The sequence below is a fragment of the Diadema antillarum genome, unplaced genomic scaffold, assembly GCF_040938485.1.
Source record: "Diadema antillarum isolate AM-2024a unplaced genomic scaffold, OU_Dant_1.0 scf00000082, whole genome shotgun sequence".
Taxonomy (NCBI): domain Eukaryota; kingdom Metazoa; phylum Echinodermata; class Echinoidea; order Diadematoida; family Diadematidae; genus Diadema; species Diadema antillarum.
Genome location: NW_027270971.1, coordinates 294054 through 314693, shown reverse-complemented (window position 1 = coordinate 314693; position 20640 = coordinate 294054). Strand labels below are relative to the sequence as shown.

The 20640-nt window shown below is 42.3% G+C and overlaps 2 protein-coding genes across 2 annotated transcripts; one reads left to right on the top strand and one right to left on the bottom strand.

Annotated features, from left to right (window-relative positions):
* Window positions 1–882: 882 nt before the first annotated feature.
* Window positions 883–16259, bottom strand: LOC139717754 (beta-1,4-galactosyltransferase galt-1-like). The gene is made up of 2 exons (XM_071629257.1): window positions 15896–16259; window positions 883–3683 (listed from the first exon to the last, which is right to left on the bottom strand). The coding sequence occupies exon 2, from the start codon at window positions 3549–3551 to the stop codon at window positions 2049–2051; it is 1503 nt and encodes a 500-aa protein (XP_071485358.1). The 5' UTR covers window positions 3552–3683; window positions 15896–16259; the 3' UTR covers window positions 883–2048.
* LOC139717783 (uncharacterized) lies at window positions 8000–11266 on the top strand. Its single transcript, XM_071629283.1, has one exon. The coding sequence runs from the start codon at window positions 8000–8002 to the stop codon at window positions 11264–11266; it is 3267 nt and encodes a 1088-aa protein (XP_071485384.1).
* Window positions 16260–20640: the final 4381 nt, after the last annotated feature.

The window sequence follows — 20640 nt, the reverse complement described above, 5'->3', positions numbered from 1 at the left end:
ACCGATGACATAAGGTTTCGGTGCCCATATTCCCGGTCTCTTACCGGTCACACGGCTGACGGTCGTTATTCGTGTTTTACGAATGCCCCCGGTGGGCAGCGAATTCAATCGGACAACCATTGCTCCACTATGCTACCGGGGTTTTGATCGAAAAGTCAACCGCCATAATATCGGTCACTTATTGTAACTCGAGAAAGGCACACGTTCAACGTCTTGTAATCAATCTTTTACTGAAACAACAACAACAGCAGCAGCAACAACAACGACAACAATAACAAAACCGCATTGTTTAACAATGTTATTGGTTTGAGATATTTGTGAGCTCCCTGTTCCAGTATACTACTATCACATTCGTTATTGCCAATACAGTAAACAAGAATGAATCCTTAAAAAAAAAACAACTAACGCTTGAAAGTAGCGTTAAAGGCTTTAAAGTGGGTAATCCCTGAGTGACCAGTTTTAACATACAGTTGCAACTCATCTCATTTTTACAGAATCAGTGTAAGAATTAATAATGTAATTAGTATTGTGCATGATATATGTTATGATACAGACAACATATTATTTACATGATATAATAAATTAATGTTGTACTGTTTTCACCCATTTGAAAATTCCCGAATACATGGCTCAATCCGCAGGCTCTATATTCTTTTTTTCTTGTACATTGAGCAGCAAAATGATAAACGGCGTCTTACATTCTAGGCCTAGAATGGGTAGAATAACCAGCAATGGACTCGACTTTAAAGTTCACGCAGCTCTTTTGATTGTTAAAACAGGAGGAGCACACGTTGAATATGATTCCTAAAAAGGTATAGACGAGGTTGCAACGACGTCACCAAGTCATGCTGAGGGGCAAAAATTGCGTAAGGGGACCCCCATACGAGTGGGCAAGCGCGTAAGAGTTACATACCACGTCTCATGATAGGCAGGCGGATATACGCTACGCGTACGGCGCGCTTGAGCCATGCGCGTAATACACATGAAATTTATGTTTACCCCTCAGCCAATTTGACGTCACGGAACCTCGTCTATAAGCCTTCAGGTTGGCCACTGCCCACCAACAGAGAACAAATTCAGCAACGTTCTGTCGGATCTCTATGTACGAGCTTGAGGAAGACCCCAGGTTTTGAATCAGCTACTTGTACGGTGCATTAAGTTAAACACTAGTGTATTAAGATGTAATGTATAATAAAGCAAAGAGAAAGTAAGGTTAACAAATAAGCAACAACGTCATGCATTTTCGTACATGTAATGACATGGATCAGACACGGAAAATACAGAAGTGACAAGCAATAAACTGGCAATAAATAAGTACAATGTGGAACATTGTCTCAATCAAGTAAATCTCTTTTTTGTTTGAGTGTGTATTTTCGCAGTTGAAGGTCTAGGCATAACTTTGCGGAATAACTCTATGCGTATAGTTACGCTTCGAGTTATAAAGGCTTCTGCACTTTCTTTTTCTTTTCTTTTTAAACTTTGAATGCAATGTTTATGTATATATATTTCAGTGCAACAGAAGGCAGCTCCAGATGCAGATAGTAAGGTCAACACTTCAAAGAAAAAAATCACTTCCAGTGTCACAGAATGTATAAAGTTCCGGTGAAATTTTGCACGTTGTGCACCGTTCACTTGCCATTTAAACGAACGGAAAATGAAGACAATTGTCACTTCTGCTGAAATTTCATTTCACGTAGTTTCGGCAGTGGGGAAGAGTTCATTACATACATGTACATCAGGTACACACATTGTATAGAATGTCAATTTGAGAGGAATTTAAGAGAGTTGTTCAGGAAGAATAGATAACAAACGCTGTCACAATCTACACAAATACACCATTTAGCATCTTGAGTTCGAAAAATAAAGAAGAGTCGAAAATTCAGCTTTTGAAGGTCACAAGTTCATAACATAACGTAATCAATTAATGACTTTGTCAGAGTCCAACATCCTGCTCACATCGATAGCGCGCTTCTGACGCGCTCGCCCAGTGGTGCATGGAAGGCAATGATGCAAGTGTTTCTTGAGGCCACGGTGGGCCTCATCCTTCATCATATTAACCCCTGCTTCAGCTTTGCTATTTTGTCCATCATATCCACCATGCTCGTATCCAGTACGTTGAATTTGGGCAGTCTAAAGTTCCGCCTTCGGGGATTATCTCCGCGGTAATGGACCATCCGAAGCTCCGTCCAGGGGTCGATGGTCACGGCCGTACCGCCGAGCTTCATGGCGTGAATCTTGAAGTAGTGGACGTTGATCGGCCTAAGAATGTTCTTGTCGTGCGACGCGTTGGGCTCGGTGGGCTCGCGAGCGCGCCACGGGTTCCTCTGTACCAGTGACTTCCCGCCCTGTGGCTCGGACAGGTTGGGCCGACCAAAGAACCAATTCTGAAGACGGACGGCACCCACGCGATCGTACAGCGGATCGCGCAGGTAGTCTCCAATGAACGGTTTGCTCGCATTCATCGGCTGCACATACTCGTCGACGTCGATCTTCAACATCCACTTGGAAGTGTGCCGATTTCGCCACAAGCAGTCATTTTCGTGAGCGATCTGGACTTCGAGGTAAATCTTGCAGCTCGTTGGTGTGTGCGCCCAGGGAATAACCGTGACCACGCCCCTGTCAATATACTCAGCAACTGTCGTCCGGAGCTTGCTCAGCTCTTCGAGTTGGTTGTCGTAGATGAAGACGTGGTCGACTCCGACATGCAGATGAAAATCGAGCCAGTCGCCTATAAATTCGTCAGCGTCTTTAAGCATAGTACACATGGTCAGAAAACGGCGTTGACGTTGCTCGCTTCCTGACAAACAAACAGTAATATCCTGGTATGAAAATTCGTTTGAAAAGGTACCGCCGACTTTCCGGTACAATGACATCGTGAAATTAGTCCGGTCGTAAAGTCGACGAGGTATAGGGCACGTAATCACTATCAGGTACTGCGGCTTGTACCCAAAACTCCTGTCATCGTGAACTACTGGGTCTGAGGCTACACGTTCGCTGTTCTCAAACTGACACACAAAATCGTCACCCCGCCAGTCCGTATTCTGAAGCCGAACACCGTTAATCACAACATTGTGGGAAATGGGATCAGCAAAAACTGAATGCAATGTTGGCATGCCACGCCGTGTCAGTTTCTCCTGAAAGAAACACATGTTGGCTCTCGGGGAAGAATACAAATAGCTGCCTGGTAAAGACTCATTAAGAGGAAGGATATGTGGGTCTGTCGAATGTTCATTTTCAAACTGCTCCCGGCTTTGGATTTGCAAGCGAACAGCTTTGTACGTCAGTGCGGGCGCTGACGTCGTGTGGAGATAGATAATCGTCGTGACGATGAATATTCCGATCACTGCAAGTATGACTCCCATGGAAGGTAACATGTCCTTGGCAAAGTCTGACGAGGACGACGACCGCTGATCCTGTTTGGAGGTAGATAGGTGGCGCTGTCGCGGTTCTTGCCTCAGTTGGTGGAGGTGCGCCAAGTGGCCCGATGAGTTTGGATTCACGAGGTCGTCCGCACCGCCTAGTCCATCCGGGTCATTAGCGTCCGCCATCATGGATGTGGAAAGCAGAGAGCTATTAAAGCCAAGACGGAGAGAAGAAACGGGTCAGCTGATCACGTGATAAGTTCTGCTACGCTGATTGAGCTGCTACCGTGACGGATGATACATCTCAGCGCTTTCGGTCATCTGCAGAAGAAAGAGAACGTCGGCAAAAACAGATAGTCAAGTGCATTATCAAAATCCTTTAATAAGTATTACGTGGTATCCTCACTGGGAAGATTACAAAGCGGGGGTTGGGGATTAAAGTGGGAGTATCTTTTCTTGTAACAACTTAAAAATCCGTGCTCTTGCAATGAACTCATCCTTGCGAGATTCTTAATCATCACCACCCACTTTATACGTGGATAACCTACCGACTTGCCCGTAAGCAAAGAATGGGTATGACGACATTAATCCCGTTATCCTAAAGATCTAAAAAGAAGGGATATGTTCGATACCGTATGTCTTGTGATGTAATCGAAATATTGTCAGTGTTGCTGTTACGATGATAACAATCGGCATCATGCCATTAGAAATTTACTATGATTTTTTTGAAAAAAAAATATCTGGTAATGATGATCATAACAAGAATGTCTTCTTTATTCTTTCCAGGGTACACTCTTCAATTCTACCACTGTAATGCGAGAGGGCTTTACCATTATCCTTACCCAGGCGTTACCCAGTTGGTACCAATCATGCATCTGAATAGAGAGGGATATGATGTTGAGTGGGGTGGGTGTCAAAGGGCGTAGGTGAATTGAATTGAATTGAATTTGTTTAATTAACCACGGTAAAAAGCCTGCTATCAGCTATAAGCTGTTTTTCAGCAAGGCCGTTAAATGATAACAAAACATAGAGATCATACAATGAAGAGAATGCACATAAAAAACACAAAATAATCATTACAAACGAACGCCAGAAAAAAAAATACATTGAGTTTGTGCATGGCGCCTCAAAAAGAAAATGAAAAAAAAATGAAAATGAAACATGTGACAAGTTATTAGGAGATAGTTGTTACATAAGCATTGTGTACTTTAATAAATTCAATATAATCAGGTAGAATGATTAGCAAAGGAGATGTGCGAAATTGCTCTTGAGAATGCAGTGATTGTAGTTAAGGATCTTGTTTCTGTTGGTAATGTATTGAATAATCTCGATGCCGAATATAGAGTGCTATTTTTACCTGACGGGATTCCAACCCAAGACTTCTGATTCAAAATCAAGGGTATCAACCACTTTTCAACAGGACTGTGCCTTCGGATATCTTAATCAAAAATGTTTAATTCTTCAGCGCAACATTTTGCCGAAGAGCTTCCCACCATTTACTTTGGCTCGCAGAAACATTAATCACCAGCGACCGGAGTACGCCTCACAAACCCTTTGAACAGTACACGATCATACCCACACTCGAGCAAAAGAGAGCTAATCGCTCTGTTTCTGCTTACAATCAGTGTACAACTATTTCATGCTGTATATCTGCCACAAGTGCAATGCAGATCATACTGTTATTGTGTTAAAACTGTCCAAACGATAAGATAGAAAAGATGTTCATGACATCTTGTCATAGGCCAACCAGATGTAAGGCATTCCCCTTGAGCTTAACTTGGAACCCATATTCTTACTGATTATTAATTTTGGTATAGGATGGTGGAACCAAGAGTTAGATTGTTTGGATGTTTTGGGGTTTGTTTTGGCTTCTTCAGAGTCCAAAATGTGTATTTTGTGGTGGCAAGACATTCGCTCCTTCGACAATTGCTTCGGTCTTCTTCTCTTCAAGGACTTAGGGTTAAAGAGAACCCAAATCCCAAAGAGCAATGTTAGTAGAAAACATCAGTGAACGTTTGAGGAAAATCGGACAATCGATGCAACAGTTATGACTTCTTAAAGTTTTGGTGTTAGAACCGCTGGATGAGGAGACTACTAGAGGTTACGAAGAATGAGTGGACAACACAAAGTGAACTAAAAGAAAATTCAACAAAAAATTCATTTTTCTAGTATTATGAAAGAGCACTTGACTAACCGCTTTCAGAAAGCAGGGGAATGATTGCTACCCTTAACATATTATGTCAGTATCAAATTGATGGGAATTGTAATTTTCAAGAAGACTGATTTTTTTCGTGTGTGTGTGTGAAATTTCCATTTTCTTTGTTTTCTTTTTGTTTTCTTTCTTTTTTGAAATATTTTCTTTATATTGTCCACTCAAACGTCATAACCTTCATTTCTTTTATTTAAAAAAAAATAAAGCGTGGGGGTGATGCGCGCCCTGTACGCCCCCTCCTGGATCCGCCATTACATACATTATACATACAGGTGTTGCTACATTTTGAATAAGTTACAACAACACTGCAACATCACAAGCTTTGTTTACACTTGCTCCGTAAGCGCTTCTGGTTTGTTAACTGATATGATTTTCTTTGAAGATGTCGGGTGGAGTGGTGACACGAAGTGCGTGAATCAACTCGAGATAAGCTCACTTTAAAGGCATTATTTACCATTTGTAGATGAAACAAAAACCCAGCTGTAGAGCTTCAATATAGTTCTAAAATGTGAGTAAGGAATGCAACCAACCACTGTACAAACGTTAATCAGTATAATCAATGCAAACGATAGTTATATCAAAATTGCTTCTAGAATTAAACCGTGTATACAACATAACTTTTTGGCTTATCAAGATAGTGATATATCCATTTTTTAAATTCTTCATCGCAAAGTTTTTATATGGTAGGATGTTTTATGATACAACTAATCCACAAACGCATGAAATGTTATATCTTGAACTTTTAAATCACTAACTCCAATGGTAGACATTACCTTTTAATGTGAAGTATGAAAAATCACCACCAACAGCATCAACAACACCCTCCTAGCTTGTCGCATTTAAGTTTATCAAGGATCAAAGTTTATCTGCCGGTAAGCACAAGATGCAGTTTTGATCACCAAGAAAAACTCTATGCAATCTACAATACACATTGTATGTAAGATGTCAACATAAACTTCTATCAAGACATCCGCGTCTGAAAAAGCGTGTACAGATTATACGTAGCTGGGCAAAATTTACCATTTGCAGATGAAACAGAAGCCCGGCTTTTCTTTCTTAAATTGTTCAAGGGATTTTTTTCTTACTATTCCAAAGATTGATATGACCCTACTGTCACGAGTGGAGTGACAGACGCTCCCCTCCACTGAGGTCAATTTGCATGGAATTTGTAAATAGGTACTTAAGCATGCAAATTGATGCAAACTTTTTAACATGTCAATGGAAGACATTCCAGACCGCTCTCGGTAGAGCCACGGTAGTGCTATGTGTGGCAAGGAGCGGCAGTATGACATCAGGCCTTGAAGGGGACATCACGCTGTGGTGCTGTCTCCGTGACACATTGCATGAGAATGGCCACTCGGTAACGGTGACAGGGGCCGCCACCCCAGTCAGTATTAAATAGAGATACCCACAGATAGTGGTAAGTGCATTAATTCTGAAATGTTTATGTATTCAATTGGCATAATTCGTTTGTGTAACGGATATCCGAAGTGAGAGTGACTTGTGATAAATGTTCCAGTTAATATGTGATATTGTTGCAATGGTTATTTGTTTATGGTTACATGAGCCTGAATATATTTGTATAATGAGGTAATTTGAACGTCAGTCAAACCAGTCAGGATGTGAATGTAATATGAATGTGCTCAAGTGCTCTGGCTGTAAGTGATCTGAATATTTTAATATTTGAAGGGTTTCCGGGTTTCCCGAAGGGTCAAGGGCCCACTGACACTGCAAGAGGCAGGTGCATAAAGGCGTCGTAGACTGTCGACCAGCTCCGAGGCAGTAAAGGGAGCATAGACTGTCGACTGAACTTCATTCCTGGATGCTGAGGAGATATCGCGAAGACGTCCGTCGGGAGAGCGACCACGCGAACGGCAATCGCGAAGAGTTGCTACGACAGACCACGCGACAGTCCATCCCAGCACCAGCGTAACGGGGCCCCGTCGTCGACCGACATCGTCATCGACCTGCATTGTCATCGTCATACATCGTCGTCATAAGCCATCGTCACGCAACGTGCACCCGTGACTGCCATTCGAGGTGAAATAAGTCCAATTTAAGTTAAACATAATAAAGCCCTAAGAGCCAGAAAGCCACTGAGCAGGAATAATTTATGTTCGTTTTTTCTCTTTTTATAATTTGCTGTAAAACCAAGATTCACAGTTATAGACAATTAAAATATTTGAGTTAACTGAATGCACATTGTTTCCTCCGTTTCATCTTGTATGAGTTACAGCCTGCCAACAGTTCTCAGAGGTTATGAAAATTTCTTTGGTCCGTTTATTTCCATATATAAGGATGGAAATCGGGCAAATTCTGTGACAATTGGGGGCTCGTCCGCTGGAGAGAACTTGGCAGGGTTTATTCATACAAGAATTTGAGACGTGATTTGTGTAACCCCATGTTGTGTGTATAAGATATCACAATGGAATTAGAGAAGTACGTACAGTTAGGTAAAGATTGTGGACTGCAAGGTGCAGAACTAGTGGAGTTTGCCCGCACTGAAAGAGACAAGTATCTCGAAGAAAAGAGACGAGATGAAAAGTTAGAAAGAGATGAAAGACAGCTACAGAGGGAAGAAATAACCAAGCAAAAGAGGATTGAGTTAGAAATAGCTCAATATAGGAGTGTCAATGTGAAGGGAACAAATAGTGTAAGGAATAGCTTACCAAGCTTGCCGGCGTTTCGCGCTGACTCTGATGATTTGGACGCTTATCTGTTGCGCTTTGAGAGATATGCAAAACAAAGTCAGTGGCCAGAGGAATGCTGGGCTCCTGCATTGGGGAACCTTTTGACCGGGCGCGCTTTGGAAGTTTATTCTCTCTTACCGGCAAATGAAGCCGACGACTATGAAAGTCTGAAAAATACACTCTTGCGGCAGTTTGCGCTAACTGAAGAAGGCTTTCGCAAACGTTTTCGAGAGGCGCGGCAGAAAATGGGCGAATCATTTGGGCAATTTGCAACACGCATAACCGGATATGCTACTAGATGGGTAGAGATGTCGGGTACAAGTAAGTCCTATGAAGGGCTACTAGAGCTAACGGTGCGTGAACAGCTGCTCGAATGTTGTGATCGTGGATTATCTGTTTTCATTCGTGAAAGAAACCCACGATCGGTGAAGGAGATGGCAGATATCGCAGATCGGTATCGGGACGCACACGGGCATGGCGGCTCCGGTAAACGCGCACGCGACGATAATAAGTCTCGTAACCAGGGCAACGAAGCAAGCCAAGCAGAGAAAGGGGGCACTACGTCACGTGACAACCAGGGTTGCTTTGTCTGTGGTAAGCAAGGACATTTTGCTTCCAAGTGTCCAGACCGTAAAACTGACCAGTCGAAAGTAACTAACAAGCAGTATGTGCGAAAGTCAAAACAGACGGGGGCAACATGTGTGGTAGGAATATGCCCTACTCATGATGCTCATGAGAGAGGGAATGTTAGTGGCACACCTTCTGTTAAACTGATGTGTGGTCACGAGTTACCCCTTCTTAGCGGTGGGTGTAACGTAGGCACAGGCATGCCGACATCTGAAGGTATGTTGAATGGTAAAAGAGTTAAGGTGCTGAGAGACACTGGTTGCAACACCGTAGTGGTGAAACGTCAACTGATAGAGGAATCACAGCTGACTGGTGAGATTCAAACTTGTGTGCTCATAGATGGTACTGTGAGAAAAGTGCCACTAGCAAAAGTTGAAATCGACTCACCATACTTTGTTGGAACAACACATGCTTTATGTATGACGAATCCTATCTACGATCTAATCATAGGTAATGTTAGTGGTGCTAGGCAGCCTGGTGACGAGGACATCGGATGGAGCGGAGAGGATGCTGGGGAGAAGCCGTCAGCTGAGGAGATGACGACCTCCGGTTCAGAGGCAGAGTCCGCGGAAGCAGAGTCTTCGAAAGGGACAACGCAGAACGGCATCACAACGACCTCCGACAGTCGTGATCGTCCCCACACTGACGAGAGTGTGAAGCAGTTACCGACACCCCTACCTACAACCAACGAAAGTGCAGCAGTAGAGACAAGAGGCATGAGGAAATCGAAGGAACGGCCGTGGAAGAGACTAGGCTCAGCAGACCAGCCGACGATCACTGCAACCAGGGAGGAGATGATCAGAGAGCAGGCACGAGACGCTACGCTGGAGAAACTTCGAAAGTTGGCGGAGAAAGGTGAGGCTAAGGCTGTAGGGAAAGGAAGTGAGGTCAGATATTTTTGTCGTGACAATCTTCTCTTCCGTGAATACAGGTCTCCCTACGTCGAGAGAGGAAAGACATTCACGCAGCTAGTGGTGCCCCAGCCGTATCGCAGTGAAGTGCTCCGACTAGCTCACGACTCCCCTCTAGCAGGTCACCTGCAGACGAAGAAGACGGCTGACCGGATTCTCGCCCACTTCTATTGGCCAGGGATTCAAGCCGATGTCAAGCGTTACTGTGCATCATGCGATTCATGTCAACGCACCACGTCAAAGGGTAAGATAGGGAAAGTACCCCTGACCATCCCCCCTTTGATTGATACATGTTTCCGTAGAGTGGCGGTCGATTTGATCGGACCACTTGAACCGATCACTGAAAGAGGGAATCGATATATCCTGACGATAATCGATCTTGCAACTAGATACCCAGAGGCGGTAGCGCTACCACGAATCGAAGCAGAACGGGTAGCAGAGGCGTTAGTTGAAGTATTCTCGAGGTTAGGTATTCCTAATGAGATACTCTCTGATAACGGCACTCAATTTGTTTCAGGTGTGATGAAAGAAGCAGCTCAACTTCTGGGAGTGAAGCAATTTCACACCACACCATACCACCCGATGGCGAACGGCGCCTGCGAGAGATTCAACGGCACGTTGAAACAGATGCTGAGGAGGATGTGCCAGGAGCGACCTTGCGATTGGGACCGCTTCCTGCCAGCTCTTCTCTTCGCATATCGAGAGGTGCCTCACGAAAGCCTTGGCTTTTCTCCTTTCGAACTCATGTACGGCCGAGTGGTGAGAGGACCCATGACAGTACTGAAAGAACTGTGGACTAAGGAGATCCCTGAGGAAGAAACGAAGACTACGTACCAGTATGTCATCGATCTCCAAAACCGACTCGAACAGACGTGTGAACTCGCCAAAGAGGAGCTGTCCAAAGCATCAAGGAAGTACAAGAAACACTTCGACGTGAAGACGAAGGAGAGACGCTTCGAGTGCGGCGACAAAGTGCTACTCCTGTTACCGACGACGAGGAATAAACTGCAAATGCAATGGCGAGGTCCATTCGAAGTCGTGCAGCGAATCGCCAGAGACGATTACCGACTGCTTGTGAATGGTAAGGAAAGGACCTACCACGCCAATCTCATGAAGCGGTACATTGGGAGAGAAGACGAGAAAGTCAACGATGTCGAGAGCGAAAACCAGGGACAACTGGAGGCGAACTACGTCAGTGTCGTGAACGACCAGGTAGATGATGACGGATCGGTGCCCATCTCATTTCCCTCCATCGAAGCGTCGGAAGGCGTGCATGACGTGAAGTGCAACGACGAGCTAGATGAGGAGAAGATGAAGGAGGTAAAGACTCTCCTGCTGGAGTTCGCGGATGTCATGACCGATGTCCCAGGACGGACCGACATCATCGAGCACGCCATTGAAAACTTCTTCTCGAAACGCTTCTCGAAAACTGCTAAAACGCGAGCGCGTGTACCCAATCGCTGAGCGCGAGTGTCTAGCTCTTGCGTGGGCGGTCAAAAAGTTCTCGTACTTTTTGTATGGCCGAGCATTCCAGCTGCAAACTGACCACTACCCGCTTGCTCATCTAACACACGCGCGAATGCAAAATCCAAGAGTCATGCGCTGGGCGCTTGCACTGCAGGCATACCAGTATCGTGTACAGGTAATCAAGGGCTCAGAGAATGTTGGGGCTGATTACCTCAGCAGATGCCCTACTGAGTAGAAATAGAGGTGTAAACAGCCCATGTTATCTCTATTATATGTGGGTTAATCAGAATGTAATTTTGCAATGAATTTATCGTTATATATATTGTATGCTAGGAGGTATATTGGAAAGCTACAGCATTACACAAATTATGTATGCTGAGTATGAGGTAAGATATGCAGTTGATTCATACATCTCTGAAATTATTTGACTGCTCTGAATCAGACACCCCGGTAAATACCGTGCATAAGAAGGTTTTGCACATTACATTTATTTTGTAGCAACAGCTAATGCACATAATATGCGATTAGCACAGGTATCATAATATTCTCCAATGTCATACTGGCCAACAAGGAGAGTCTATTGAAATTGTGCCGAAAGTGTCAATTTTGTGTTGTGCGGTGCAAAAGAGGTAATTTTATTATTGAACTGTGGCTGGTATAATAACGCAGGAGTGTTAAAAGAGATAATATGATGACGTTTATATGTTATCCAATTGACTGAGGATTGTATGGTATATTGTGGAGTTTGTTGGTTCGATAGAATGCACATATAAACTGTCTCCATGGACAGCAGCCGACATTTGGAACAGTAGTCTGTCATGTATCACGACAAGTGAAGTTATGAAGCAGTGAATTGTTATCAGGAGTATAATGTTTTTGATCTAGAAGAGTAATGGTGAGAAAGTACTTACCTGCTACAGACATTTGATTTTTATTAGAGAAATGGCTATTGTTTCAGAGCGACTGTCATCTTAAATGGGGGGTTATTTGTCACGAGTGGAGTGACAGACGCTCCCCTCCACTGAGGTCAATTTGCATGGAATTTGTAAATAGGTACTTAAGCATGCAAATTGATGCAAACTTTTTAACATGTCAATGGAAGACATTCCAGACCGCTCTCGGTAGAGCCACGGTAGTGCTATGTGTGGCAAGGAGCGGCAGTATGACATCAGGCCTTGAAGGGGACATCACGCTGTGGTGCTGTCTCCGTGACACATTGCATGAGAATGGCCACTCGGTAACGGTGACAGGGGCCGCCACCCCAGTCAGTATTAAATAGAGATACCCACAGATAGTGGTAAGTGCATTAATTCTGAAATGTTTATGTATTCAATTGGCATAATTCGTTTGTGTAACGGATATCCGAAGTGAGAGTGACTTGTGATAAATGTTCCAGTTAATATGTGATATTGTTGCAATGGTTATTTGTTTATGGTTACATGAGCCTGAATATATTTGTATAATGAGGTAATTTGAACGTCAGTCAAACCAGTCAGGATGTGAATGTAATATGAATGTGCTCAAGTGCTCTGGCTGTAAGTGATCTGAATATTTTAATATTTGAAGGGTTTCCGGGTTTCCCGAAGGGTCAAGGGCCCACTGACACTGCAAGAGGCAGGTGCATAAAGGCGTCGTAGACTGTCGACCAGCTCCGAGGCAGTAAAGGGAGCATAGACTGTCGACTGAACTTCATTCCTGGATGCTGAGGAGGTATCGCGAAGACGTCCGTCGGGAGAGCGACCACGCGAACGGCAATCGCGAAGAGTTGCTACGACAGACCACGCGACAGTCCATCCCAGCACCAGCGTAACGGGGCCCCGTCGTCGACCGACATCGTCATCGACCTGCATTGTCATCGTCATACATCGTCGTCATAAGCCATCGTCACGCAACGTGCACCCGTGACTGCCATTCGAGGTGAAATAAGTCCAATTTAAGTTAAACATAATAAAGCCCTAAGAGCCAGAAAGCCACTGAGCAGGAATAATTTATGTTCGTTTTTTCTCTTTTTATAATTTGCTGTAAAACCAAGATTCACAGTTATAGACAATTAAAATATTTGAGTTAACTGAATGCACATTGTTTCCTCCGTTTCATCTTGTATGAGTTACAGCCTGCCAACAGTTCTCAGAGGTTATGAAAATTTCTTTGGTCCGTTTATTTCCATATATAAGGATGGAAATCGGGCAAATTCTGTGACACCTACATTAAAAATGCGTTTTTACGTGAAGTAGTTCAAGTGCTCTTCAGAATATTATATTTTTTGTTTTCATCATGGTTCTTCTGCGAGTTCTTTGAGTCAGGTCCAGGTATACATGTACACTAGGTGAGATCCTGCATTTTGATAATATTACTGTACACGCCTGTACATGTATGTGCGACAGAGCTTCAGTGCTTTAATTATTGTAGTTATAATGATGAAAGAAATAAGACATACAGTGCACTCCCGTTATAACGAAATGCTCGGGACCGGCAGTTTTCTTTCGTTATAACGAAATTTCGTTATAACCGAACAAATACAATATATAACGAAAACAAGGAATAATTGATAAACCACGTACATATATCATATTCCGTTTGCTGAATACTCATCATACACTGGAAAGCTATGTGAAATGTGATGGGACAACTGTATTACAATAATAAACGCAAGTTCCCCTCAGAAACTGTGCGTGACACAAGGAGCGAACACACAGTCGTGTGAAGCGTTCGCCCATGCAGAGACGCTAAAAATGCTTGTTCCGCTACGTATTTTCGAAAGCAATTCGCATTTCGTTATAACGGAGCACATTTCTTTTGCTTTTCTTTGTCTGTGGCGCTCGGAAAAGACTTCGTTATAACGGAAATTTCGCTATAACCGTGTTCGTTATAAGCGAATTTTGTACCATAGACTTTAGTAGTGATAATTTTGGGACCAGAAGATTTACTTCGTTATAACGAAATTTCGTTATAACCGTGTTCGTTGTAACGGGAGTGCACTGTATATATCTTCTCCTTTTCCTGGTAGAAAGAAGACTGGAGTTTTACTATTGGAAAGTTTTCCTAAAGGAGATATTACATGTAATACATACATGTACATCACCAGGTATTGTTTTATAACCTGCAGTACCCCGTGATAACGCCTTTCATTACTCCGAATAGCAATGAAAAAGAATAATAATTTTCAGCCAAGAAAATCAGACAACTAGCATATTACATGCGTATGAAGACAATCATTATGTATCCACATATCAGCCATCTGCAAATATACAGCTGAAGTAGCCATGTTATTGCACATAAAACATTGTCTGTCTGTCTGTTTTGCTTCCCCCTTTTTTAATTCTCTGCAAACTGTACATGAAGTACGTGAGGGTGATTCTGGTTACATGTACAATGTAGATGCATATTAACCGATCTCTCTAAAAATACTATTTTTTTTCCTGATACCAACGTACTACATTGGGCATTAAAACAACCACCGCCACCGCTTCTTCTTCCTCTTCTTGAAAGACAATAAATTCGTCAGTTGAATACCTCCAGATGATTTTCCCATCACTACATATACATGTATGTATGGCTGCCAAGGAAAATCACATGCCTCTCAACATTTGCCGTCCAAGGAAAAACATCAACAAGTTTGCCTATGTTCAACTAAAAATATGCCTGAGTGAAATGATCAACTACTGTAAGTTACGTGGTTAGTTTGAGTCTTTTGTTGAAAAAAAAAGAAGTTACTGTCTTCTTCCAAATCATCTCACATTAGGCTGTATGGGTAAGACCACGTTCCTCCTCAAAGCAACCAAACAAATCTGATTGATCTTCGTAATACATGTAGGCTGCATAGCTTTTTCTATAGTATATAGACTACGGAAGGAGGAGGATTCCTAAGAAGAAGAATAGTTCAAGGGAAGCACAAGAAGACTGGGACTACCTTCCTGACCCTGTGACCAAACAATCTGACCTTTTATTACTTTTCTACTTCTAAGTATAAACATCATTTTAGTTAGCAAGGGAGGAGAGACATATTCAATTCTACTGCATTACACTGGGCCCGACATTCTCTCCGATAATGCCGCTATAGTATAATGACGTACAACTGTAATCTGGTGGTGGAGAGACCATTGTCAAATATTTGCATAAAGACCGACTACAGCCCCACATGTTCCGATTAGACTACGTGTGGGGTTGCCTTTCTTGAGGTGGAGAAGAAGACCACAGCAAATTTGGTCCAGTTGAATGTGACAACTTTCAAACAAAGGAAATGACCAGGAATTGTCTCCGAGATATTAAAAGTGAAAGAAAGAGTCACAAATAAGAACGCAAAATAATAAGCAAGGAACGAAGGCTAACATTAAATGTTACTCCCTTATTGACTTGCTAAAGACGTGCAATACGTCTGTTTGTACATGACAATGTATCACATGATTACAGCATTGCCGATTACATGGTCATCTACTGTTCTGAACGCGGACGTATACATGTATTATACTTTTATATGAGTGAATGTGTCTACAATGTATGTGTATGTTACGTGGGTATTATTATTATTTGCTTTTGATACACGAGGAAAACGAGAGAAAACGAAACGAATGCATCTCAGGTAATACGAGCGCGTAATCAAATAGAGCACGTTTTGATTTCACTTACCTTTACAGCAGAATGTGTACGCCATAGAGCTGGCGGAAGAGTTGACGCCATGTCACAATGTATTGTCAGACGCCACCATGAAAAATCCATACATTTTCACTGCATGGTGAGCACGCCACGACACTTGCAGCCACGTATGCACCGCCGCCGCTATTATCTACGTGCGTTTGTGTGTATGTGTGTGTATGTGGGGTGACGTGTGGACCAAACTGATTCCAAGTTCTGCCGCGACGACTATCAAACTGCACTTGGACCGACTCTTAGCCTGTTTGACGTATCACCACCGATCTGCAAGGGGAAACGATGTTTGTCAAGCACTCCTCAGATAGTGGCATGACCGAAGTACTGGGGTGATGGTGGGCTAGGCCTGGTATGCGAGTTGGTACAGCGCCTGGTAGACCCACTGTAGTACAACTGGTAAGGTAGATACCCACTTGGAATGTATCAAGTCTTTGAAAAGATCACGCTGTGCTGCATATCACGCATCGCCGAATGTGCCAAGTCTTTACGCCAATGGTTCCTTAAAGAAAGCAGCGAGTCAGTACAATAGTTGGGGTCACTGGAGCGGTTGGTCATTATTATCTTTGGTCAGTATGGTCTCAGATTGGTCTTGGGATTACGGGCAAGGAGGGGGGGGGGATACGGTAGGGTGGGGCGGAATAAGAACCGAACAGGGTCTTTAAAGTGACCTGGCTAGAAATACAAGGTGCGGATTATTGTCACTCTCAGGTAGAGTGATTTGTCTTCTTTTTCTTTTCTTTTACTCACTCGGGTGAACGCTTCATGAAATCTGCCAAGATAAAACAACGACGAAAAATTCAAAACCCAACCAGACAGCAAAATAACATACTTGTCCCAAAGAGATGGAGCAAAATAACATCAGATATACTCCACTGTATCTTCATTGTGAATGAAATATGATGCATTTAGTTGCTTGTTTATTCATCTCCCTTTTTATGTCTTTCTCTGTATCTATATACATAAAATTATATATCTTATACAAAATGCAATGAATGATTATGAAAAATATCAGCACAAAACACATGTTTATACAGATACACATACATATGAATAACACTGTATTATGGAAACATATCAACATCAGCTACGTACTCAGTATACCACATTAACTATGTATGCTGATAGATCAAGATTATAATTAAAAATATCAAAGATAATCCGTTTGAAAACTTATGCAATTTCCAATTCTAATTCACAGATGATTTTGATGATGATTCACACTAGATTTGCCTCCATTATTATAAAAAAAGTTTCCTTCAACAAAGTTTCAAAGGGCACAATAATCAATAAAAACGAAATATCATCAAAAGGCTACGCGACAAGCAACATTTAAAATACATTGTCAACTATTGTAAAGCAAATATAACATTCAAAACAAAGGATGACGTAGACACTGTTAATATATATGAGACGAAATTATTTTGGAGTAACTAAATTAATGGACGAAAGGAGGGAAAACAAGCCTCAATCATTCCTCTATGGAATGTCATCCCATCATGCCCCACAATACTTCGGGATTTTTGTTAGTTTTTATCTCGATTCGTGGTTTTAAATAATCGTTCCCGACGAGGGGTCAAGAGCGTTTGGGGTTCGTCTCATTCGGAAACCACTGGACTTGGAGAGCATGGTAAATATCAAGGAGAAGGAATGCCGTATGGTATTTCAATTATTGATAGGAGACCAACAGCAAAGAAATGCAACGTGCAAGGCTAATAATCGTTATTGTTATATTCTTCCCTTCTATGTGCGGCATGCATTATGCATAAAGCAGTGCACGAGAAAAATTTCATGTCGCAATCTGTAAGGAATGAAAGCATATCAATCAAATTTGTAATTAAAGAAGCTACAAAATATCTGAATTATTGCTCACATTGATTTTATCAACTCTAGAAAAATAAGACGGAAAATATATTGGAAAAAATAATATAATGAGGAATGACAGGTAACTGATTATACTTGCATACAATTTTGTCTTTTATCTTTTATTCGTGAGAGACACAATGCCCACTCTGCATGAAGTATGTTTTACATCATGTCTGCCTTACAATGCCCCTACCGTCCCTACGATGTAGTCTCGGGTGCTATTTCAGAAAAGATGTCAGGATAACAACTCTCGCTGGAATAACAACTTCCCATGGCAACAGCCAATCAGGAAGCAGGTTTCTTGTCATTACCATGTCACTTGCCAATGAATCAAGAGTTCCTATTACAGCAAGTTTTATTTCTAATGAAATGGAGCACTGCTCCAGCCTACATTATGCCTTGACAAAACGATGTGGAGATGGGAATCTGAAGTAGCCCAGCGTTTCAGCAAGAGTTAGAAACAACAGCTCCCTCATTCGACAGGGTACAGAAAAGCAAAAGGAAGATCAGGCGTACGAAGAAAGGCGCTTTTTGACAATGACGTAATCAACCGAGCCCATAGACTTCAATGACCAGCAATTGATCCATTTGCCGAAATCAATCGATGGATCTCCTTTCTTTCCCTGACCGAAAAGAAACACGTTGAGGAGCCACGTTGAGTTCTACGCGACATGACATGCACAGTACCAAAGTTCTCACAGTTTTCTGCATTCGACTCAGATCCAGCGACAGATGATAGAAAGAACAACCTGAGATGTTGATGAGTTGCAGCAGTCCTGAAAGGTTACATATATCGATAGCCAACACAATTGATTGGGTCTCCGAGGTCCTATCTGGAAGATCAAAGACAGGTAAGTCACTGAATTGTATTTTGACAGAATATACACATCATGCAGGTATACCAGTGTAGTATGTTGTCTTTGAATGTTTTTTCAGAGCAAAAGAGCCCCATGTCCTTTATATGCAAATAGCTTTAAATTTTGCTTGCAATTGGATGCTGTTAAAAGAATTTACATGGCAGTGCAACGTCTGCTCCACTCAAATCAATCTTCTGCTTACCAGCACTCTTTATTTGCAAATTATAATTACCCAATACTACGGTAAAGTGAATAAGAGACTTTGTGAAACACTCGGAGAAGGCTGGCGTTTTATGGAAAGCTGCGAAGCGAATGATTTCATCTGATTTCTGACTATTCCTGTCCACTCAGCTCTGATGTGTTAAATGTAATGAATAAAGAGAAACAAGACAACGTGCTTAGAAACTAACATTCGACATAGTTTGGGTTTTCAACATGGCTGCGGGGGGGGGGGGGGGGGAGGGGGGTGATATACTGTCAGACTGTGAGCTTGTTCTTTCCGTATAGACAAGTCGTGGTAAACCCGGGTGGTAGAGCAATGAGAACAGAGACAATTTCTCTCAGTCAAGACGAAAGAATTACGAATCAGAATGCGCGGAAAAGATTTCTTGCAAGCAGTGGCGTATCTAGGGAAAACGGCGCCCGGGGCAAGCGCGAAAATTGCGCCCCTAATTTCTGAAAAAGACTATTGTTCAACCCCAACCCCATCCCGGTAGGGACTTTAAGCAAAGTCCACATGATATGCTTTTCAAGCCCTTAAAAGGGGCCTTTTGAGGGTGATTTAAATGTAATGAACTTTGATAAATTTTGGCGAGCGAGCGCAGCGAGCGAGCCGAAAATTTGTGTATTTTAGCTGACAAAACATGGAATTCTTGTCATTTTTTGCGTATCAAATCTTACTATTCTAATCAAGATAGTGACGGCCTTATAGATAACGATTTATCTATACCAACAAACTGAGTACTTTAAAAAATATTCTAAATCAGAGGGGCATTTCATGAAACATTTTGTCCGACAACTTGTCGGACAAAATTTGCTTTCAGCCAATCACAAGCAAGGATTTCAGTAGCTTTTAACAGTTTGTCAGACGAAATATATGACAAATTGCTTCATGAAATCCCCCCCCCCCCGTGTACGCGCGAGTGAGCCGAAATTTGTATATTTCCGCGTCATCATCACGTTTTGTTCTTATCTCCTTTGTAATTTTGATAAATTTTGGCGAGCGAGCGCAGCGAGCGAGCCGAAAATTTTTGTATTTCAGCTTACAAAACATGGAACTCTTGTCATTTTTTGCTTATCAAATCTTACAATTCTAACCAAGATACAATGTATAGTGACGGCCTTATAGATAACAATTTTTACCAACAAACTGAAGACTTGAAAAAAATACTCTGAATTAGTACGAGCGAGTGAGCCGAAATTTGTATATTTCTGCGTCATCATCACGTTTTATTCTTATCTCCTTTTTGTTTTGATAAATTTTGGCGAGCGAGCGCAGCGAGCGAGCCGAAAATTTTTGTATTTCAGCTTACAAAACATGGAACTCTTGTCATTTTTTTTGCTTATCAAATCTTACAATTCTAATCAAGATATAGTGACGGCCTTATAGATAACGATTTTTACCAACAAACTGAGGGCTTGAAGAAATACTCTAAATTAGTACGAGCGAGTGAGCCGAAATTTGTATATTTCCACGTCATCATTACGTTTTGTTCTTATTTTGTTTGATTTTTTTGGCGCCCCCCCCCCCGTATGTTCGAAACCGTTGGCGCCTTCTTTTGATCCAATTGGCGATCGCTTCAGAACGAAAGAAATTGCAGCCGCTGCTCAGTGAAACATTTTGCCTGCTAAATATAAAATGACATGTGTGAACACAATAGACATTGTCATTTTGTCGGCTTCATCATCACATTTTGTTCTTACCTTCTTCTTCTATATAAAATTTAGAGAGCGAGCGTAGCGAGCGAGCCGAAAATTGTATTTCAGCTTACATAACATGGAATT

What these genes read in the sequence shown, in the direction of transcription:
- LOC139717783 (XM_071629283.1), top strand. Translation starts at nt 8,000, where the DNA reads ATGGAATTAGAGAAGTACGTACAGTTAGGTAAAGATTGTGGACTGCAA.
- LOC139717754 (XM_071629257.1), bottom strand. Translation starts at nt 3,551, where the DNA reads ATGATGGCGGACGCTAATGACCCGGATGGACTAGGCGGTGCGGACGAC.